We start from the raw sequence: 23352 nt of genomic DNA on the forward strand, positions 1-23352 counted from the left end.
CTGTGGAATGATCCAAACAGGTGTTTTTGGAGCGTTCCACATCTTTCCCAGTCTCTTGTTGTTCCTGTCCCAACATGTTTAAAACATGTTGCTGCAAATGATCACATTCTCTTTTACTGATGTTTCACTCAGCAGTCCAGCTCTTTTGGAAATCGAGGCTGTGAAAGCTGAGCTCACATCTTGAGTTTTGACTATGTAAACTAGAACATTACAAAACATTTCAACCATTGGTAAGTATGTGATAAGTGAGTTGGATGTCTTTAAAAAAATAAATAAAAATAAGTCAAAGTATTACAGAGACAAATCAGGGCTAGTATGAACATCAATTAAAAGCCTGAGCTACCACAGGCAGAACCAGTACTGTCCTTCAGAATATCACTGAGGCCACAGATCAAGCTGAAGCGTTGAACTAAACTCTGCGGTTCATCTGCTCTCTCCTTCAGCGACGTCCAGAATCTCGGGGTGAGCCTGCTGGGACACCAGAGGAAGATCGTCAGTGCAGCCCAGCAGCTCAGGGCCCATCTGACGCAGGGGCAGGTGGAGGTGTGAAATCCACCTACAGTACAACCTGTGCCATGGATTTCTGTGGTTTTCACCTTCCTGTGCTTGTGGTGTCTGGTTTCTGTTACATTCATTTCGATGGAGCACATTTTACACCAAAACAGGAAGAGAACAACCTTTCAAGTGCCACTCCATGTGGTCTGAAAAACCCGACGCTACAGCCAGAAGGGGCGAAACAGAGGAACGGACTTCCTGCCAGCCACTCGACACAAATAACAGAGAAGAGATGCACTATGGGAGCTGCAGTCCAGGTCAAAGTGAGGTTAGGGAGGTGCTGAGGAGAAGGACGACTTTAAAGATCCCTCCATGTTTTTCACTAGATTTCACTTTATGGTTGTCTGCCTTCTTCGCTCCTCACCCATCTGCAGTCCTACCTCTCACCTTCTCATCCACGACCGTCCCTCCCTCAAACTTTTCAATTCCCTCTCCCTCATTCAGTACAAAAAAAAAGATATAAACGCTTTTTGTTAAAATACTCATGGAGATCTCTCCACACAAAGAATTGCGTGAAGACAATCAAAGCCTTTTTCTAACTTTTTTTTTTTGAGTTTGTAAAATTGTATCACTTCCTCTCTACTTTAAACGCCAAATGCTAAAACCTGTTAGCAAAAAAGTAAACATTGTACTTCCTAGCAGCCTATGGTTGGCCTTATGAGGTATTACCATTAGCTTTCAGAAACATGTTTGTTCAGTGTTCCAACAAACGCCAAAATCAGTACCGCAAACCCTGAGGTCAGACAAGAATCACTGCCATGAAATTGGGAAAACAAAACCAAAACAAAAAGATGCTTTTAAAAACTCTAAGCCGTGTTTTCCCCTTTTTAAAAGACATATCCAGGGATTGAGAGCAGCCCTGTTTGTACAGCTCACTCTCACTCTCTCTGCGACAACAGAGCTCATGTACTGTGATGCTACAAACTTCACCTCAGCTGCAAACACAAACGTCCGTCTGTGACGAGGACAGAACCGAACAGCACCCACCTTTATGTGTACGTTTCACACTTCACCTCTTTCTGTTTGATTGCGAGAGAAAAGCCACTGAGTCATGGAAGCGTTGTGAATGTGTGAAATGGGAAAGATGGACGAAACCTGATCTGATTTACACTTGAAGGAAGGAGGGAAAATGCTTTGTAAGTACGCACCTGTGTGTCTGTAACGTGTGTACGCTGTACATGATGCTGTGTGTGTGTGTGTGTGTGTGTGTGTGTGCGTGCGTGCGTGCGTGCGTGCGTGTGGGCGTGTGCGTGTGTGTTTGAGTGTGTCAGGCTACACACATTATTAGCTGTGTTTACTTGTATGAGTGTTCACCACTACTCCATAATTGTGCAAATTTGTAAAATAAATGATATGATTTTATTTAAAATATTGTACTTGCTCCTTATTTTAGAATTTGACCTGCTACTCAACATGAAAAAAAGTAATATCCATGTCTTTATTTGGGCTTGATCAGTATATGAAATTGTCACACATGAAAAACAACCTGATGGAGCCAAGAAAGAAAGAGACAAAGGCCGTCGCACAGACCAAACATGCAACAAAAGGCCACATTTATTATGTCAAAAAGATGAATAGACATGCTAACAGCTCTGTCAGGCTGCACTTAGACACAGCAGTGTTGTGAGCTAAATGCTAACGTGGGCATGCTAACACGCAGTAAGAATGCTAACATGCTGACATTTAGTAGGTACAATGTTTACCATGTTCACCATCCTGGTTAAGCATGTTAGCATGCTAACATTTACGAATTAGCACTGAACAAAAGTCATAAACCAAATAAAAATTTTGACCTAATGATTTGGTGAATATTTGTGTGATGCCCCAAGTCTTTAGGATTCATCTTCTGGAGAAAATGAATGTCTGAACCAAATCGTAAGAAATTCATCCAACAGCCAGTCTTTCATGGCCTGAAGGGCTGATGTTTGAACACTAAACACAAGTGAAATGGTTCATAACAGCAGCCGACAGAGGAAGTGTTTCATGCTGTTCAGACAATGAATTCATGAGTTACACAGTAAAATACAACATGTTCACCTTGATGACCTAATATCACCTTCACAATGTTAAAGAGTGAACAGATCAGCAGGTTTGAGCAGAATCTGAGTCGGGGATCTGCTGGGATCAGCAGCAGTTCAGGAACAGACTCTGGTTTTCCCGCATGTCCTGCTGCTGCTGATATCACAGCAGATCTGGACTGATAGTAAGAGCGCTTACACAAGCTCCCACGTTACTGTGCCAGTCTGACACTGGATCATATCAGACGGCTGCGTGATAACTGGTCTCCACATTGTCCCAGCGTCAGTTTTCCAAAAGGTTTGCTGGGTGGCCAAACATTGTTCAAACCCTCAGAACTTTATTTTAAACTGCAGATCAGATCAAAACGCTTCCAATATATCCAATATCCAGTGGTTCAAAGTAAATAAGTATATCTACTCAAGTATTGTACTTCACTTCCACATGCTTTGAGAACGCTCTACAGGTTTTAACTGCTTTACGATATAAAGCAGGAAGAAGTATTTAAACTTTTTACCCAAGTAAAAGTAGTAATGCAACAATGAAACACACGAGAAAAAACTTTGTGTCCAAGATCTGACTGAAGTACAGAAGTATTATCAGCACGATATATTTAAAGTTACACTTATGGAAATCGCCCCTTTCACAGGATTATTATCACCGATGCCCTGATGTGTACGCAGCATTTTTGTTGTACTCGGTCGAGGTGAAGCTGATTTTAGCCACTTTAAAAATAATAATATAATGTAATAGAACTGTAATAATATAATAAAACTTTAAGGACCCCATTCCAGAATAAAATGACTGAATCACAGGGAGATATTTTTTTTTTTATCGAAGAACGTCTTAGAAGTTCATGATGTGCTTTGAATGAAAAATAACCAAAATACACAAAGTAACTGGTAACTGAAGCTGCTGGATAAATGTAGTGGAGTAAAAAGTATTTCCAATGTGAAATCTAGTGGAGTATTAAAGAGCAGAAAATGGAAATACTCAAGTAAAGTCTGAAAGTCTGAAAATTGTACTGAAGAACAGAACTTGAGTAAATGTACTTTAGTTACTTTCCACCACTGGGTATCACTAATCGTATTTAAATAGAGGATCTGAATACTTCTCTCAACACAAAGTATATGACGCTGAATTATAGAGAAAAATGAAAATTACTCACATCATGTGGACCTTTTCATTTTTTTTGTTTAATCTCACTTTAAAGATGCAAAAGGAGAAATTGAAAAAAAGTTTACATTAAAAGTTTGAGAGTTTAAAGATTAAATTGAAGTTCGTGTTTGAAAAAGAGGTGAAGTTACACGACGATGATGATACTCTTGAAATCATGTCAGTCTATTTGTTTAATGTGATGCTTTTGCTTTAATTGTGATCACTGGGCTCCGTTGTGTTAAGTCACTCTGAATAGGAGCATCTGTCAACTGTCACAAACGGAGCAGAGATATCTGTAATAATTGTTTGCTGTGGTGTCCCGGCTCTAATTAACACAGTGTTGTGAAAGAAGTGCATGTACGTATGTCCAGAAACAGTAGACACACAAACCACAAAATCATGTTTTTATGGTGTTATTGTTTCTTTATAAAGACATTAACAGAGTGGAAACCACTGGTCTTTATCACACTACTTAAAGATGGTGCTCTCCGTCTGGTAAACAGCTATTATCTCCACAATACTAAATGACCACGACATCTGCAACCATTATCAGGGCCTCCTATAGAGTCTTCCTAAACCCAGTTTATCCTGTGGCTGACCAGCCTGTTAGTCATGACCTATAAATGGTGCAGCAAAACACCTGCACACTACATCCGAGCTAACCAGAGACGTCGTAAAAGTTGACTGATTCAGCAGTTTACAAATACTTCACATGTGTGGAAATGAGATCCGTGGTCCAGGTTCGGTTGGTGCCTTTTTGCCGAATGGGCTCTCCTGGAATAAAGAATAATAAGATAACAAAACAAACCTACGTGGAGCTTTGTTTTCATGCCTTCAGAGGAAAGTGACATGATGTTGCCAGCCTCTAAATGATCATTATGGTCTTTGTAATGTGGCAATTACCCTGTTTGTGATCATTCCTGTTGACACATCAATGGTGCTCAACATGTTAAATCATTATGAATGAAACTAGCTCGGTGTGCATGTGTGTACAAGAAGCAGCGTGTCGGACAATCACACATCATGTCCATGTTTACTCCGCCAAATGATCCCGAGTTTCACCTGGAGAAACTGGTAATAGAGCAACAGGAATAACACGCAACTTGGACAGTTGTGCCTTAGTATCAGGTTTAAATTATCAACCTGGGTTCAAACTTACATGCTTGCAATTTCCAAACAGGTTTCCTTAACGGTTCACTAGAAACAATGACTGCTATGCGTTGACTGTCATGATGTTGCAGAATTTTCATAGTGGCCATGCAGGTTTTGGTGGTGGGGAGTGGAATGCATACAGGCCTGGTGATAACAGGGTGATATACCGGCATTAGGAACAGGACCATTGGCACTTCACTTTGAAGGTGACAGAACTGATAATAATTTCAGATCAGCATGATAAAGGAGTTCCTTATGCAACGGTGACTCAAATCTTGAAGCGCAACTTTCCCTGTGGGAGCCCTGACCTGCGGTGAAAGTCTACCTGCTCATTAAAGCCTCACTCTCTCTGTCTTACCTGTCCGCTGTTCACTCATCCTCCCTCTCCACCCATTCATTCTCAATCCCTCCACATGTCTCCTCCCCCGTGCCTGGGTCATATATAATGATGATGCCACGGGGATATCACTTCTCTTTAGGGACATTTCATAGGTGCTGTTTCCAAATTTGACCACGTGTTATGACTGAGTATCACCAGAAGCTGAGGAGCGGCACTTTTATTGATTAAGGGTAAGAACGAGACACTTTCTCCTACAGCAGAATAATCCATGTCCAAGAACCAAACTGACTTTGACAACTTTTCTCTGTGTGTGTGCCTCTGTGTGGACATCGCCTTGCATTTGTTTCTTCCAGTCGAACGTCAGGTGTCAATGTCTCCGTCTCTGGCCAGATCCGCTCCGAGCGAGCTCAACCACTGGTGGAGCCAGCTGAGGTTTCGCCTTCAAAACAAGAAAGGATGGAACGAGATGCTGGATGAGACATTTTTGCTCTACACCAAACAGTAAGAAACTCAGATTTTCCACTGTCTTCAACAAGAGATTATGTCTAAATGAATGGCACGCAGGTGTAAAGCTTTACCTGATTATTCTTCTGTCCTTCCCCTCTCAGCATAAATGACATCCCTCTGTTCTATGCGGCTAAAAAGAACAGCGTTGGTTGCATCAAGAAACTGCTGAGTTGTGCATCCACGAACATCTTTGAGAGAGGTAAGGCTGAACTGTGAAAACCTCACTGAGCCGTTACTTCAGGGCCGTGCAGTGTCAGTCGTAATCTTTGAAACTGTGACCGTCTCACTCAGGAGCTCTTGGCGAGACGGCGCTTCATGTCGCAGTGATGAATGACAACCTGGACGCCGCCGTGGCCCTGATGGACGGAGCTCCTGAGCTCATCAACGAGCCCATGACCTCAGAGCTCTTCCAAGGTTGACCTGCAGTCACACACACAGAAACAAGCACAAAATGAAATTAGATTATAGGTGAAATACGGATCTATGGTGCATTTACTTTTCTCAGAGTAACCAGAGTTATTTCACAGCGAGGAAACAATGGATGTGAATAGTTGCAGTTGAGATTTATGATGGATTATCTATATGTAAATGTAGTATAAGTGTAGGTTCACCTTGAAAAATCCAATTACAAAATGCATTCATTACAGTTCTAAAGGTCTCAAATATGAACACTTGTTACAGGACAATAAGTGCTGACAAAACATACATTTTGTACTTCTGTACTTTACTGAAGAAAAACTATCAATGCAAGACTTTTACTTGTAACGCAGTACTTTTACAGTGTGGTATTTCTACTTTTACTGAAGCAAATGATCTGAATACGTCTTCTGCCGCTGGTGACACAGGGGTTAAGTTTCACTGACACAGCAGGCGAATTTAAAACCAGCTCATTTGCTGATGTACTCTGCTCTGTCTGCTCTGCCTCAGGTGTCACTCCTCTCCACATCGCTGTGGTGAATCAGAACATCAATATGGTTCATCATCTGATTAGTCGTGGGGGCGATGTGGCTACACCTCGAGTCACCGGTCTGTACTTCAGGAAGAGGATAGGAGGACTCATATATTACGGTAAGTCAGCGTTCTCGCTGTCAGCAGGCTCACAGTGAAATGTATGAGGTGGCTGCAGCCACTGTGAACTCCAAATTGCTCCTAATGGCTGTGTTTGCATAAAAATGCAAGTTGTTTTGGACCAGAGCATTTAGCAAATTAAATATAATGTATGCTTTTATGCTAAGTGACACAAAACAAATGGTGTTTTTTAAAAATGTAAATTTGGTGGACAGGTGAGCACATTCTGTCGTTTGCTGCGTGCGCTGGGAATGAGGACATTATCTCAATGGTGATCGACGCAGGGGCCAGCACCAGGGTCCAGGATTACCGTGGTATGACACACTTTGCCTTGTAGTTAGAGAAAAGCACAGTATTATTTTACATCTGTGTATCAGTCTGATATGTTTATCATTAATAGTCTTCTGTCGTCTCTCTCTGTCTACACACACTCCCTCCTTGTATTCCCTTGTTTTCCGTCTAGGTAACACAGTGCTTCACATTTTGGTTCTGCAGCCCAACAAGACGATTGCGTGCCAGGCCATTGACCTGATTATGGCACGCGATGCAGAGCTGGACCAGTCAGTGCCACTCGACATGGTGCCCAACTACCGAGGCCTTACACCTTTTAAACTAGCTGCCAAAGAGGGAAACATTGTGGTGAGTGAAGCCCGGTAGGGGGGGGCTCACAGGGTGAAAGCCCAACATGAAAGGTGGACCAGATTATTTCACTAATCCCATCCTCACTGCTGTGATCCCCTCTGGCTCTCTCAGGCGTTCCAGCACTTGGTTAATAAAAGGCGTTTAGTCCAATGGAGTCTGGGCCCGTTGACCTCCAACCTGTACGACCTGACGGAGATCGACTCATGGGCCGACAACATGTCAGTGCTGGAGCTCATCGTGGGCAGCCACCAGAGAGAGGTACAGTTCAAGAGCGGCGGTGTTTTAGTGAAATCGCAGACTGTTTGGCCGGAAGTAACAACGTCAAACCTTGTTTTCGCTCTCCAGGCCAGAGGGATACTGGAGGTGACCCCTGTGAGGCAGCTGGTTAGTCTGAAGTGGAACCTGTATGGAAAACATTACTTCAGGTAAAAAAAATGACGCCTGAAGTAAATATCTGAACTGTACACATGGCCAGTCTCTCTTCACAGTGCTTTCCTCTCCTTTTCTTGCCTCAGGCTGCTGCTCTTACTGTATCTCCTGTACATCGGGACCTTCACACTGTGCTGTGCATATCGCCCTCTAAAGGACGCTCCGGAGAACTACACGAAGTCAGACATGGACAAAACCATCCGAGTCCAGAAAGCACTCCATGTGTGTTAGAGTTATAAATACTTCATACTGACAAAACATGATGTGTTGTAATATATGTATGCAGAACTGTAAACCCTGTGCATATTAGTACCTGTAACATGTATGTTTTATATATATGTATATTTGTATACATATATAGGGCCTTTAGTTTTTACCTTGTGCATGACAAAGTTACAATATGGCTCTGTTGTACTGGCTTTGTACATTTAATGCACATTTTATTTTTATGATAATAACACTTTTATACTTTGAAGTAAAAATCTGAATACAGGACTTTTACTTGGAATGTGGTACCTTTACCACTTAAGTAAAGATACTCGATCTATTTCTGAACCTCAAGAGGCATTTTACCTCAAATTATTTTGGGCACAGAAAGAGGTCGGGTTTATGCACATTACTTCTGTAATGTGATGAAGATGAATTAAAAGCAAACTCTAATCACACAAATACTGTAAAACTAAATAAAAAGCAGGGGCTTCAGCTCACAGCTGTTGTGTAAATGTCAAACTGTGCTGCAACACTTGACACACAGTCTAATTATAAAATACTTTGAATATTTATACATCCATGTTTCCTCTCTCTGTGCCTCAGGAGAGTTATGTGACATATGAGGACAACCTGCGGCTGGCAGGCGAGATCATCAGCATTCTGGGAGCTTTTGTCATCCTGTTGCTGGAGGTGAATTTATGCTCCATCATTCTTCACGCTCCACCTTCTTACAAACAGTGCATTCATTGCCGCGTCCTCTTGTGCCCCCTTATCCGACAGATCCCTGATATACTGAGAGTGGGGGCAAAGCGCTATTTTGGCCAGACAGCACTCGGAGGCCCCTTCCATGTGATCCTGTGAGTAGAAACGCTTCCATACAGTAAAATAAAGCACCCTGTCCTGAAATGACTTTTAACCTTTCTGCTGTTGTTTCCACCAGTATCAGCTACGCCTGCCTGGTGGTGCTGCTGTGTGTGTTCAGAGCCTGCGAGGTGCAGGGAGAGGCGGTGGTGATGGCACTGTGTTTAGTTCTCGGCTGGAGCAACGTCATGTTCTTCGCCCGAGGTTTTGAAATGCTGGGCCCTTATGTCATCATGATACAGAAGGTAGGAGTCAGCTCAGCCGGGGCTCAGACACAGTGGTGCATGCGATGGGAGCTCATGAGTCATGTAGACACAGTTTGTTCCACACACACCTGTGCCAAAATGTTTGTGACGCAGATGCATTCAGTTGTTTTGGTTTTTGAGGTTCACCTATTTGCGCTTGCAGACTGACATGTCATGTGTCTCATTTCCCCCTAGATTATATTTGGAGACCTGACAAAGTTTATGTGGCTGAGTTTCATTGTGCTCATTGGTTTTTCCACCTGTGAGTATATTCTGGGCGATGTGTACAAACAAATCTTTAACCCTCACAAAGCTTGTAAGGTAAGGATTTAGACTTTTCCACTCATATGGTTTTATTTGAATTTTCCTCTCAGCCCTGTGGATGGTGTACATGACCCAGGAGCCGGAGTCCATTCCTGCATATCGCTCCTTCCCCATCACCCTCTTCTCCCAGTTTGAGCTCAGCGTGGGCCTCATAGATCTGCCCGTGGACCACACCATCGATACCCCCCCAATCGTTCACGTGCTGCACTGCACCTTCTCTGTGGTCTCCTACATCCTTCTGCTAAACCTACTGATCGCCATGATGAGCGACACACACTGGAGGGTGGCCCAGGAGAGAGACGAGCTCTGGAGGACTCAGGTGACACTCACAACACAGAAACGCCTCATTGTTATGTCCCAGTGTGCCTAACACTGTCATGGTTACAGCTATAATGATGTTGTGCAGGTGGTAGCTACAACTTTGATGCTGGAGAGGAGGCTGCCCCGCTGCCTGTGGCCTCGACTCGGGGTGTGTGGGCTCAACTACGGTCTGAGGGAGCGCTGGTATCTCAGGTAAGACAGTACTGCAGTAACAGGAGGAGAAACAGACTCTTAAAGCCTTTTTTATGGAATGGTAGATATTCATTGCTAAATCCAACAATCACACTTAATTTGTTATGATTTGTTCAGAGTTTAACACTCAAAGATTCAGCTAATCTGCCTCCTCGGGGCTGTGTGGATGGGATCTGATCAGATTTGGTTGACAGCAGTTGGTAATACAAGCAAGCGCACCCTGCTGACCGTCATGCCATTTTGATTCAAATGTTGCCACATCCTGATTGGTGCACAGAAATTCATGACCTCACCTTTTCCCAAACTGAGTCCCGCCCGCTTCAAACCAACAGGAAGAGCACAAAACGCCTCCAGAAATCCCTTGTGAACTAGCCAAAACTTTTCGGACGTTAGTAGAAAATGAGTGTCCATGACGAACCCTGTAGGCGATCATGAGAGGCAGAATTTTTAAAAAATGAAGAAGAAACACACCAAAAATCCCCTTCAAAAGCAAAAAATGGAAATAACAAAGAGTGTGCAATGACACCAGTGGTCAAACTTTTTTTAGGCTTCCTATTTTTGCTCAAAATAATCACAGAGGGAGAAGTTTGTCCATCAACCACAACCTAAGTAGTTTTTAATGCACGTCAACCACAAGTCATGTTATGCTGTGAGTAAGAGGCACAACTCTCACTCTCACAGATCTTACGACATCAGTATCGCACCTCCTCCACCTACATTCTTTTTAGCCTTGATATGTTATGTGGGTTTAAACATTAAAGGAGCTCTCCACCTGTTTTACATAAGAAGACTAGCTCACTACTGATGTTGAGAAATGCTCCTAGGCTTTTTCCAGCGTCATTCAAAGTGTGCATTACAAATTGGGGGTTGGAGTTTGAAAGATTTGCGTATTTACAAGGCAGGAAAGACCACTGTCCATCTGCATTATGGGAAATGTAGGTGTCTGGAGTTTGATCAATAGCACCAATCAAAAGTCAGAATATTTTCCCATCTGCTGCTTCAGTTCTGACCATCCATTCTTTGATTTGTTGCCTCTGAGTCAAATTTAGGGAAGCGCGATACTACATTGCTGCAGAGTCACTTTAAACATCTTGATGAAAGTTTACATAGTGAGAATATTTTCCCCTTGAAGCAACTCTGACTGCTTTTTTTACTCTTCTTTGCAGGGTTGAGGACAGAAACGATCCGATGCTTCAGAAGATGCGGCGTTACATCAAAGCTTTCTCCAAAGACGAGGAAAAGGAAGAGAAGACTGATGCAATAAAGGGGTCGCTGTCAGGAACCCCAAAGCTCAGACCTAAAAACAGAGGAGGGTTTAACAACAGGAGGTCTCTAACGGGATGGCAGATGATTCGCCACAGCGCTTTGGGTTTGGAGATGGGGCAGGAAGAGTCGGAGGAAGACCAGGACATTAAATATGTCTAGGAAGAGACACTACCTGAGCCTGAAGTGAATTCTCCAAGGCCTTCCGCCATCTTACAGTCCTGAACATTTGAAGTAGATATAAAAGTTGATGAAAGTCAACGCACGAACTTGCAAGAAGAGGACTCAGCTGGCTCAATCTGTCTATATAGTCAACGGTGCAATTACTCCTGCAGTATTATGCTATAGAGAAGAGTGCGTTATTTTTATAGCAATATAGAAAATATGTAGCAGTAATATATGCTAAGCTAAAGCAAAGTGAAACATAGACATTCAACTTATTATGTAGATGCATGAACGTTTTTATATGAGAATAAAACCTTGTTGAGACAAAGTGGCTTTATTTGTCAAACTTTATTTGTCAAGAAGTCAGAGAGCAGTACAAAGATACAGCATGCAAGAGTGAGGCACCCTGATTGGTGCTTCTTATAGGCATGACGAATTCTGACTGATGGGTCACAATACAAATCAGGTGACACAGTGCTCAGACAACAAAATAACTTTGTCTAAAATTTAACTAAACAGCTCTTCATGTATTTAGTATAAAACTATCATCCATTGTGCTACTTGTCTTTTTTGGCTGGCTACTACTGATTGATGTGTGAAGTGGAAAGAGGAATGATTTGCAGTGCTATTGAGAAGTTGATGCTTGTTCTTGCTTGAGTATTTTGATTTGCTTGCTAGTCTGTCAAAAAAGATAGAGCCATCACAGCTGCATCTGGCAGATGAAGTAGGTGTAGGCTTTGCAGGAAGCTGTCACCCAGTTTTTCTCAGGTGGGCCTCCGCTGTTGAGGATCCCACAGTCCCCCCCTCCACTGTTCTCTGCCCAATAACTGCAAACAAAAGAGAAGAACACTGATTATTAGAGGGTAACCACAGGTTTTCAGTGAGTAAATCTGGCTCATATAACTGTTCTGCCTTAATAAAGCTCATAATGTTGAGTCCATAGTGACTTTGTTGGAAATGTGTAGATTCAGTTATATGTTTGAAGCACTGAGGTCATAGTTCGTGGTGGTCAGTGGTGTTTTCAATATTCCGCCGCCTAATGAGTGTAAATGGGAAGGACAAAAAAATAGAAACAGGTCCCAATATATTGTAGTCTAATACAGCACCAAAAAATTGAAGACTGTAAACTTGGCAAAGGTTTAATTGATGGCAGTGCTGTTGGATTGCATTAGATTGTGCAGGTGTACCTAATAAAGTGGCAACTGAGTGCACATTTATATTGAAAGTGTCACATACACAAAGATACATAAAGATACATAAATACATCTCTTTTTCTATCTGATTTTTCTCCTTCCAACCCAGAACATAAAACACAAGAACTGGTACATATTTATATATTTCTAGGCCATTCTTAAAGACTCACCTCTTCTGCAGAACAGAGTCATCGGTCCAGGTCCACGTGTTGCTCTTCTGTCTCAGTCCGATCCAGTAATTCATTTTACCCTCCTTGGACAGAAAATACTAGAAGACAGAGCACCACCGACATTTACAAAACAATACACTGTTATGACTATGTTATGAACTGCATGGTTATACTTCAGGGTCAGGGAAGGAAGTACGATCAGATCCACCTGAAAAAGGGGGTCGTTGATAACAGCCAGAGATCCTCCACTGGCACTGCAGTTCTTCTGGCTCTCCTCCCAGCTGAGCCTGACGGTGGACAGGAAAAAACATGTCTTGTCAAACTCCACCCATCCGGTAGCACACTGCGGACAGCTGCGATCTGGAAGGAGAGAGGGCACAGTGTGGAGAAGTCACAAGAGCTTGCTCTGCAAATCAGAGTGAACTCAATTCAGTGGTGGAAAGTAATCAAGTACATTCACTCAAGTGCTGTGCTTAAGTGGAAATTCAAGGCACGTGTACTGAATATTTCTGTTCTATGCAACTACTCCACAACATCATAGAGGCAAATATTGCACTTTTAACTCCAAAGCAGACCTTTCCATCTTTTCTATATCTATATTTTTCTCAACATTTTTGCTCCTATTTTGTTTCTCCATGTGGCCATTACAAATCAAGAGGAAACAATGAATCAGATCAAAATCAGCTGAATCTTGGTTTAAATTAAAAAACTGGTTTGGATTCTCTAAAAACGAGCACATGATCCGACTTCCTCTGAGGCCTGAGAAACTGCGAAAGCAGAACTGTCTCTAAAAACATGGTGATGAAGAAACTTTTGTTTGTTGTTCTTGGATCTGGATGTTTCTTTTGCTTGTAAAAGGAAGGTTTTCTGCATTGCATTTTGCCACCTGGCATCACACTCACATTTGACTTCAATGCTGGGGAGGTGTTCCTGGCACTGCTCATAGCTGCAGGTGGAAGAGAATGAAGGACTTTGCCTGTTGGTTTTTACAGCCTCCTCTCTTTCCTGGCAGACAGCGGGTCCATGTTGGACTAGAATTTAGAGCAGAGTGGGAGGAGTGTGAGGGAAAAGAAGAATGCCTTCAACAAAGCAAGCGAACATGCTTTGTTTTCCTGCATCACTGTCTGCTGCAAAAACAGAATAAAAGCAGTGTGATTCTGACATGATTCCTTTTACTTCTGCACTGCTGGTGAAAAACTACAATCCTTTCATACTCTGCTTTGGTATAACAAAAATAATCCAGCCAGCAGGGGTTTGTAATTACATGAAAACAGATCCATGGCTGCAGATACTCACATTTCGCACTGAGGATAATGACAACCAGCAGCAGGGTCAGGCAGATTATTCCGAGGAGCACACACACCGCACGGTACAGACGTGTGTTTCCCACAGTCTCTTTGTCTGAAGAAGAAGATATCAGCCGGATGTTAGTGAGCTATTTTAAAGAGCACAGCGCAAACCACCAGCAGGCCTGGGGAAAAACCTGCTCTAGCCTACCTTTCTCCCCCTCCAGATCAACAGATAGCTTGGCTTTGGGTGACACGTTAGCGTCGGCTTTCTCTTTTTCATCCTCGCCATAATTGCGGCAGAATTTGATGTACATGGAGAAAAGTGTCCTGGGATTTTGTTACGGAGCTTGTTTTCCCTGCTCCCTCTGCCCGTCCTGCTGGCTCACGTCTGCCTGCAGCAGTGCAGTTTTAAGACGCCCCCCTCGTCTCGTCACCATGGCAATATGGCATTTACTGATATCTATTCATGGAGCACAGTGCTTGACTTGTCCTTCAGTACCCAAAAACTTAGCTGTATCTCTCTTTTTCTCTCCCTTTAGGAATGACTGTGTGTGAGAGGGACACAGACAGATGCCGCCTGTCCGCAGATGTTCCAAAACAACAGATAGGATTTCTCCCTTGAGGTCATTTCAGACGAGTGTTAGTGCCAAAAGCAGTGCAGAGACAGAACATAAAGCCAGCGCTGATATCAATTTGACGCACAAGAGACGTGATACAAGTGCATCACATATCCAGGAGGAATCAAACCGGACCTTGCTCAAGACTCTTCACAAGGCATTTTTGTAGCCACTTGACATATAAACAAAGCATTTTTCTCTTTACTATAAAGAACAGGCCGAACACTCCAAGAATTCACTCTTCTTGAATTCTTGTGAGCAAAGAGGCGATAATTTAATTCAGTCCAGTTAAATGAAAGATTAATTGTGATGCAGTAGCTTTGGTGCATTTTATTGACCTTTGCACTTTTTGCATTAGTTTACAGTTTAATAGTACATTCTTTATTTTTTCTTTAGTTCCTCATTAGCTTCCAGCATGGCCGCTGGTCAACCCTGGCGTCCACTCAAAAACACCAAGAATTAAGAAAATGCCAACAAGCCAAAAATATAGCACAAATAAGACAAGAAAAATGCAGCATAAGCCAAACGCAAAAATCAGAAAATAAGTGAAATGGCTCTACAGATGCAATTGTAAGTAGCAACAGCCTCTAATGAAGATGAAGACAAAAGTGTCACAAAGGCACGGCACCAAAAATAAAAAATAAAAATGAGCAAAAAGGTTCCAAAACAGCAACAACAGAATGTCATGTATGTGGGATTTATCAAAATATGCTCAAACAAATGTTACAGCTTTTTAATATATTCCATATTTTTACATACGCATGTTTTTTTAACTTACTTATAATAGTACTGTAAGAGTATATTTAAGCTTCAGATTTCTTTCTTGTCCCTGTTTTTTGCTGTATGTTTATTCTTTCCTCTACAATGTTTCTGGAACTGCGTGCAACACTGAGGGCCACTTAAAACCGAAGTCAAGTATGCGCGAAGTCCTTTTCCTGTGCACATTCTTGGCTGATTGAGCTGATTCTGATAAAACACTGTTTGGATTCGAGGCTTTTCAAACAGTAGCATACACTACTGCGCTATTTGGCCGTGTCCCTAGTTTCTTTTTTCTAGACCAGGGCGGTATGACAAACGGCATAAAACGGACATAAAGAACAGTGAACGTGTCAGAACGTACAGATATTAAGACGGAGGAGCACTGGACAACATGGAGTTTATCAAATGTGAGATAAACTGTGCCACAGATTTCTAAGAAAACATGATAAACAAACCTACGCTTACCCACTCAACAGTGTTTAGAACAAGTATATGTTTGAGGTCAATTTAACATATCTGTATTCTCAGTGTAATGTAATATTGTGTCAAGTGCAACACATAAAATTACTGCTGCTGCCGCCGCTGCTGCAGCTGCGTACCAACAGTATTAAAAGGATGTATGAAATGTGCTCTGACCTGTCAGAGCTGGAGAAGCAAACAGATTACTTACAACATTAGCTACGCTCTATTCAATGCCCACACCCAGAAACGGAAGCAGCCAAATGGAGTTCAGGCACTGTTTTTCAGTCCAGCCTTAACTCTGCTTTCACTCTCCGTGAATCACAGATGCATTCAAGCATAGAAATAAAGGTTTGTTTTCTAGATGAAGAATAGTTTGTGTTTGTCAACTGAGCGTGAATCAGAAATGTACTTTTACTTCCGTTCCTACAAAAAAAAGAGATGTAAACGAAAGATTTAAAGTATCAGATATAAATTATCTGTAATTGCTATTTTGTATTTGTCTGTGTATTCAAAGAAATGCGCATCATTATTATTATTATTATAAATATCTATTTGTGTGTATTTTCATGTTTTCATCCTGTTCACATTGAATCTTTGGAGCCAACATTAACCACAGAAAGGGTGAAACATGTATGATGTAAACACAAAGGGTTCGTGTTTGCAGGAGAATTTTCTAAACTGAGTCTAATTACCATCGTACATACGTAAATAAAATAACTATTTCTCTGATGATTAATTAATGTTTGCTTAGTCCTAGAGCTGAATCAATTGGTTTAGAATTTGCATAACTAATTAATTGTTTGAGTCATTTTTTCATTTTTTATTTGCAGGTTTTCTCGGCCGTCTGTGACTGCAAACCGCAAAGAACAAGCAACGTGAATATGACGAGCAAGAGGAAATTGTCTATTTTCAGACTAAACACAAACCAAACGATTAATCCGTGAATTTAATAAACAATTAGCAGATGACTGGGTAATACAAATACTCGTTAGCTGTACATTCTTACTACACGTTTCTGCTTTGTTTTGATGCCATGTTGCAAATACACCGTAGGTACAATTATTCAGTTAGATCGGAGAAATGCAAAAACCTCTAATGAATCTTTAAAAAAATAACATTAAAGTTGTGAGACAAGAAAGTTAATTTAGGTGATTTTTTTGTAAATATTCTAGTGTTCGTCTAAAATAATCTAAATGAGCCCTTGGTGGAGAAAATGATGAGCTAAAATTAGGTGAACTGTTCCTTGATATCCCAAAGGCGTGAACATGTTTTGCTTTGTTTATTTTTGCTCTACAGGAAATGAAAAGAATTTCACTGTGACCCGGCTGTCCTTACCTGAACCGGCAGTCAAACAGACATTATCACTGCGATAAACATGTTGCAGGCAGTTACACTTTAGGCGTAGTTTTCTGGCAAAACCGTCGCCACTTTGCTTCTACTTTCTTTTTCATTTTTTGATCTGTTTTCTGAGAAATACTAAAGTCATGAATTCTTGTCATTCGGCAGCAATTTCTCGACAGCACCATGACTCAATTAATGACGACAACATGCACGCTCAGCAATGTGAGGAACTTCATGGAAAGTCCTTACGAGTTTCTTGTTTTTCCTTCAAACTGAAATACTTACTGTATGTTTCGTGTGATGAAGCAGCCGAGCAGAGTTTAAACAGAATGCAGTTTGAAATGCTGCACTGGTTAGTGATTTTGTCTCAGCGACGCGCTCAAAGGCAAGCTGAAGCATGACGTCTGTGGGCATTTGAGCTGCACGAAACACACACTTGATACAAAGTATACCTGCTTTTGGTTTGTCTGGACCGACACCACAATAAGCCTCTGAATAGATGTCCTCAGGTGGACTTTGCAGCTTAGAATACGGGTCTAGCTCTGCTTCCTCTAAAGCCAGACAAAAATACAGACACATTTTTACAGAGACACGAGCATCTACACGTTGCTTCCAAACATTACACAGAAGTAAACTATATAAATTCTCTTAATATTAGCACGACCTTTTAAACTTTTACATTGCAGTTCTACAGTTTAAGCTTGTGTTTTGTATCCTTACTATCAGGTATCTCCTCATTCAAATACATTTCTCTTACCTTCAGCACTGGCCTTCAGGATCGGTTCACTTGGTTTTATCCCTTCCACATATCTTTCCTCCTCTGTGTTGATCGTATTCATCTCCATGGCTCTTCTCCTCTGTTTCTCTAACTTTCGGTTTGCTAGGAAGTTTTTCAGATCTAACTATTCAGCTGGCAAGGTTATGTAACCTTTTGTCGTGCAGACACAACTGCAGCCTAGATGAAGTGCCAGTTGCGAAATGATGTGTGAAATATTAAGTGTCCAGTCAGTATATGACTCATCTGATCGGTAAAGACAGAACACTTCCCCCTGAAGATTTCTCCTGACTTTGCCCTTCCCACAAGTCCCATATATACAGTGTACAAGCAGCTTTGGGGGATGGCGCTTCTGTGCGTACGTGATATGTCAACATTCTCTGTGAGCAGGTTTTGATTGATAACGCCCAGTTAGCTATGAAAAGTATTGGATTCAGATGTTTTTTGTTTTTTTTTTTAAATCAATGACACCTAGAACCACAGGTGTGGCAAATGTAGACACACATACACACGCGGGCGTACAGCAATGACAAAAAGAATGAATCAGAAATGTATGCATTTTCACCTTTATTTTTCACAAAAGTTTATGATATTAATTTACAAAAAAAAAATACTATTTGCATTAAATACAGATGACTGAGAAAGATAACGAGAGCTCGCTCAACATAATTTCAACAACTTCCTTTTGCAATGCATTCTTTCTTTCTTCTTTTCCTCCTTCCTCTTTCTTCTTTCACCAAGTTTGGAATTAACGTGACTTGAAGTGTACTAAAGATGCATTATGCTCACCCCAAAATACTGACAAAAGTAAACCTTCCAGAGCCCTCTCCCTTGTGCGTAGCCGTTCTTCCACCCTGTACTGTAGTAACTTATCAAAACTAATATAAAGAATAATAGCGGTGCATTACAAACAGCCTTAGCTCTTAATTCTTCAGACTCTCTCTCTCTCTTTCCCCAGTCTCTCTCTCTCTCTCTCTCCAGTCTTTTGTCCTCCCTCAGGCACCGTACACACTCTCGTTACTGTAGGTCATGTAGAGAAATAGGTCCTCTTCATGGTGCTCCTACAACACAACAAAGCGGAGAACGATGCATAATTCAGGGTGACAAGCGTACTTCAAAAGACGTACACAGACTGACACACCCGCACTAACCGCAGCGGTGCTGCCTGAACATGATAAACGCAGTCAGAAATGTACCTGTCGGCCTCATTTGATCATTTGGGGAATACAAAGCTTTTAAGACAATTCATATCCTCGAATGACTCCAAATATATGCTGGTTTTATATCTACAACCCACTGGATTTTATTTGATGGCTGAGCACCATCAATCTGGTCCTTTTTTTTTTTGCATATATTTTTAAATGTTCATGGGTTACTGGCAATCTATTTGTGGTCCAAAAAAGTGAAGCAACATTGCTGTCTAAGCAGAGCTGTCGAGCATGGTCTGACTGTGATGACACTTGCGGAATGTTGTGTCAAGGCTGAGGGGCAAAAAACATAAGTGCTCAAGTTGAAACTATTTATTTACAAAGCTGTGAAAAGGTAATTTCATAAAAAGCCTCACCCTCCTTATGGGGACAAAAGGCAAGTTCCCATAATGTAAATTATTAACTTCTAGAGTGAAGGCTTGGGTTAAGGTTAGAGTAATGGTTTGGATTAGCCAAGTAGTGGTTAAGGATAGGGTAAATGTCCGTATGTGTATCCTCACATTGTGGGGACATAAATCTGTCTACACAGTAACATTGTGGGGACTCGCCTTACTTGTAGGGACAAAATGCAGGTCCCCATCATGTAAATCATTACATTTTGGGGTGAAGGCTTGGGTTAAGGTTAGGGTCAGGCCAGTAGAGGTTATGGTGTGTGTGGAGGAGTGCAGTTACCTCGTATACAGCAGAGAGAGGGGAGCTGGATGGGGGAAGGGAGTTGTTGACGAAGAAGAAGAGTGCCTCCTCTGGTCTCAAAGACACGCGTTGGCGTATCAGGAAGCACAACTGGCCAACTAAAACAAAGGAAGGCACGATCGAGAGAATGAGATGGTCAGCAAGGGTCAAACCCGGGAGTTTCATGTCATATGAAGAGTGAGAAAACATGCGACAGCGGGGCACGGCCAGGTCACAGGTCGGCTTAGAGACAGATTCAGAGACAGAAAACAAAACAGGTGTCCGACGAAAAGTAATATTATCACTTTCAACCACAAAAAGCTACAAGCAAATGTAGTTGAACCCCGTACAGTTGCACTTCAAAGCACACTGTCCGGCTCTCCAGTAGACCTTTTTTATGGCAGAGATTTGCACATGTCACAGCAGGAGAAGCACAGGTGGTAATAAAAATTTTAATGATGGCACGTGTAGCAGGCAACATGACAGTGAGCCAATACATTACCAGGAATTCATCTAACTGGAGTGCCGCCACCATTACTGCTATTAAACACTCCTGGTTAAATCACTGCCATAAAAAAGTCTAGAAATCAAAGTGCGAGACAAAAAGTACTTCCTGACTGACAGATTAATTGTAACTGGTTAATCAGCCAGGCTGATATATCAGTCGATATTAATTTATTGTAGATACTTTGATATCTGTGTTTACTTTTAGAAACAGTCTCAACATTACATAATTTGTCCACCAGAGAGCACTGGCAAGTTTATTTTGAAACTGTAAAATGTTTCACAGTTAGTATCTTGGTTACAACTGAATATATGTATAAAAAACAAGTCTAAGTGATTAATATCAAGATTGTTTATGTGTTTATGGTTAAAAACAAAATACTTATCAGCCAATGTGTCCTCATCAGATTTGTTTTAAACTTCCAAATATTAATATCAGTACCAGTATCAAAATAGATAGAACTGTTCACGTCTGAGACAGAGCCACGTTCTCTTTACATCCTGACTTTTCTGGGAGACCAGCTGTGTCTGACAATCTGGAAATCTGTGAGCTCCGGGCTAGCTCACGAGACCGCTGGACGTGAGAGTTATTTTAAGTACGCACATGTGTCTGCATAACTCACCTGTTAAATCTGAGGGCACTAGGTATTTCTTCTTGTCCAGTTCTGGAGCTCGAGACCTCGCGGCCCTCTCCACAATGATCTGGTTGAAAAAAACAAACAGCGATCAGTCATCAGTAACAGAGAGAGGATGTGTTCGCATGCCAAAATCTAAACACCATCAAATTCATCTGCACTACTTACAGTTAAATTTAATTGAATAAATCATAGATCTACCCTTGTATTTAGAGAACTTGCTTTGGATGTAAGTCTACATATAAGCGTGACCATCGAACAGTCACTAACAGTAAACGCACCATGTTATTAAAAAATGTGCCAGAGATGAAACTGACCGGTATCTTGTCAGGATGTTTGGCCCGAACTCTCTCTCCCTCTGCTCTCCTCACCTCTAGTGGCACTGAGCGCTGGTACTGACTGCCCATCTGAAAACAACACAAGGAAACAAACAACACCAGAAGACATGAAGTCTCTCACAACGGCATTATTTACCAAGCAGAAGCAGACAAAGGAGAAAGAGCACACGCTGACTTCACCAACCAGTGCATTCAGTCAGCAAGTGACTGACCACCTCAAGAGCACATCATTGTTTACTGCAAGATGAAAAGCAGCCATGGTTTCATTAGAGACTGTTGACATTTTTTTTTTTTAAATTTACTCAATTGACTGATTGAATCAATGAAGCACAAGTATCAGCTCTAACAGCAAATCAGTGAGCAGGACTGCTCTGTAGCATTAATTGATTGATAGGACATTTGCATCAATGTGAGGACTTTTTTTTTTTAAGCATTTAATCAAGAGCTGAAATGATTACTCAATCCATCTTTTCGGCAAATATAGAAAATATTCTGTAATCGTTTGATTAATTATGTCGTGTTTCAAGTGAACGGAGTATGAAAACGAGACATTTTAAAACGGTGCCGTTTTTTAATCAATAATCAAAGTAATCATTTGTTGCAAGCCAATAGGACTGACCCAAAAACAGACACTCTAATCCGCTCATCTGTGAATTGAATCTCAAGTTAATTTTCTACATAAATACATGTAATAAATATATAATATCACTGATATCATGATATAAAATACATATCGCGTGATTGAAGAATTTACTCCTCGACATACAGTCAGAAATGGGAGTGTCTGTAACTTAAACAGTCTCAGTTTAAAATCTTCTCATATCAGGAACCTCCAAACAAATGCCCCTGTTTACCGCTAGCTGCGTGAGGAGTAAACAACGGTATCGGTGGGTAAGCTTCGAGAGTACAGCTAACGATGAAAACACTCATCCACACAATGTCCCTTAATGATCAGGAAACACCGTCACTGACGGCCAAACTCGTTTTTTCAGCGTGCAGATCACGAGTTTCTGGGCTCGCGGTGGTTTGGGTCATCGTGAAACGAGGCCACGTCACTTCTCACAGTCTTGACATCGGCTAACGTTAAACTATCTTCCCTCTAGCGTATTTACATAGAGAGCAACCAAACCACCTAATAACACGAATCGTTGTAATCAACTACTTACGTCTCCACATCTGTAACACAGCACGTAAAGGGTGTTTTTGCTATCTGTACCGAAATCAGCTGTTTGTGGTGCTAGCTAACAACAGTAGTGCTAACAGCTGCAGCTAATAGGTCAACAAGACGTTACTGTTCACGTACCTTCAAAAAGACAAAAAAACAAGTTTCACTCCAAACAGGACAAATACAGATAAGCTCCGCTGGTCCCTTATGTGGTCAAGTTTCTCAAAGTAATACCCGGGGTTAATTATTAGCTCAAACTACAGCCATTACACACGGGCATAAAACCTACATCAAAGATGTCGACTGGGCATCTCAACTGCTGAAGAAAAACAACAACAAATACTGAAACGCCCTCCCACCACAGCTGTAACCAATCAGAGATAAGTGTGTAGACTGACAGTAGAAGTTGTCCATTCAATAGAAGACAAAGGCAGGGTTACAGTGCGTTCATTGGATGAGTGCTGCACACCATCTCCATTTCCTGCCGCCCCGTTCTCTGTGAGTGATGGCAGAGAAAACCAATAGCGGGTCTTAAAAAATGGGCCAGGACGCCGTATGGTCACGCCTTAGCCAAGTTACGTGCCTAGCGTGAGAGGTTTTTTTCAGTAAATGTACTGTTCTCGTTGTTCTGTAAACAACTCCTGCATACACATGCCAGAAATCACATCTAACTGACAGTAAAGGCTCGCTGTGAACGTGCAATACTGCTGCTGATGTACAATTTCTCACAGTTGTATCTACAATTGACCAAAACAGCTTATATGATGAAGGAAATG

At 41.6% G+C, this 23352-nt stretch overlaps 4 protein-coding genes across 5 annotated transcripts in view; 2 read left to right on the forward strand and 2 right to left on the reverse strand.

The window, feature by feature from the left end:
* The window catches only part of ephb6 (eph receptor B6), a 36217-nt gene extending 34278 nt beyond the window's left edge, over nt 1-1939 (forward strand). The window contains exon 19 of the mRNA XM_076737552.1: nt 444-1939. Coding sequence (XP_076593667.1) covers nt 444-549 — 106 coding nt within the window. The 3' untranslated portion in view covers nt 550-1939. The remainder of the gene's footprint in view (nt 1-443) is intronic.
* Nucleotides 1940-5264: 3325 nt separating this feature from the next.
* On the forward strand, nt 5265-11736 carry trpv6 (transient receptor potential cation channel, subfamily V, member 6). Its single transcript, XM_076737367.1, has 17 exons — nt 5265-5451; nt 5575-5722; nt 5830-5927; nt 6020-6142; nt 6656-6796; nt 7012-7110; nt 7260-7435; nt 7550-7696; nt 7784-7863; nt 7954-8089; nt 8681-8767; nt 8858-8934; nt 9018-9183; nt 9379-9445; nt 9558-9826; nt 9914-10020; nt 11187-11736. Exons 2-17 carry the CDS (start codon nt 5592-5594, stop codon nt 11443-11445), a joined length of 2163 nt encoding a protein of 720 aa, XP_076593482.1. The 5' UTR covers nt 5265-5451; nt 5575-5591; the 3' UTR covers nt 11446-11736.
* Nucleotides 11737-11777: 41 nt separating this feature from the next.
* On the reverse strand, nt 11778-18338 carry LOC143324677 (early activation antigen CD69). 2 transcript variants are annotated; one of them, XM_076737368.1, is made up of 7 exons: nt 18037-18338; nt 17732-17830; nt 14108-14212; nt 13714-13842; nt 13020-13171; nt 12812-12909; nt 11778-12275 (listed from the first exon to the last, which is right to left on the reverse strand). In XM_076737368.1, exons 1-7 carry the CDS (start codon nt 18122-18124, stop codon nt 12149-12151), a joined length of 798 nt encoding a protein of 265 aa, XP_076593483.1. In that variant the 5' UTR covers nt 18125-18338; the 3' UTR covers nt 11778-12148. The 2 variants fall into 2 exon arrangements, with proteins under 2 accessions (XP_076593483.1, XP_076593484.1); XM_076737369.1 differs by lacking the exons at nt 17732-17830; nt 18037-18338 and adding an exon at nt 14309-14782.
* A 268-nt stretch (nt 18339-18606) lies between these two features.
* On the reverse strand, nt 18607-22897 carry LOC143325104 (gamma-aminobutyric acid receptor-associated protein-like 1). The gene is made up of 5 exons (XM_076738002.1): nt 22715-22897; nt 21391-21480; nt 21062-21140; nt 19935-20053; nt 18607-19115 (listed from the first exon to the last, which is right to left on the reverse strand). Exons 2-5 carry the CDS (start codon nt 21478-21480, stop codon nt 19050-19052), a joined length of 354 nt encoding a protein of 117 aa, XP_076594117.1. The 5' UTR covers nt 22715-22897; the 3' UTR covers nt 18607-19049.
* Nucleotides 22898-23352: the final 455 nt, after the last annotated feature.

This window comes from Chaetodon auriga, chromosome 8 (genome assembly GCF_051107435.1).
Source record: "Chaetodon auriga isolate fChaAug3 chromosome 8, fChaAug3.hap1, whole genome shotgun sequence".
NCBI lineage: Eukaryota > Metazoa > Chordata > Actinopteri > Chaetodontiformes > Chaetodontidae > Chaetodon > Chaetodon auriga.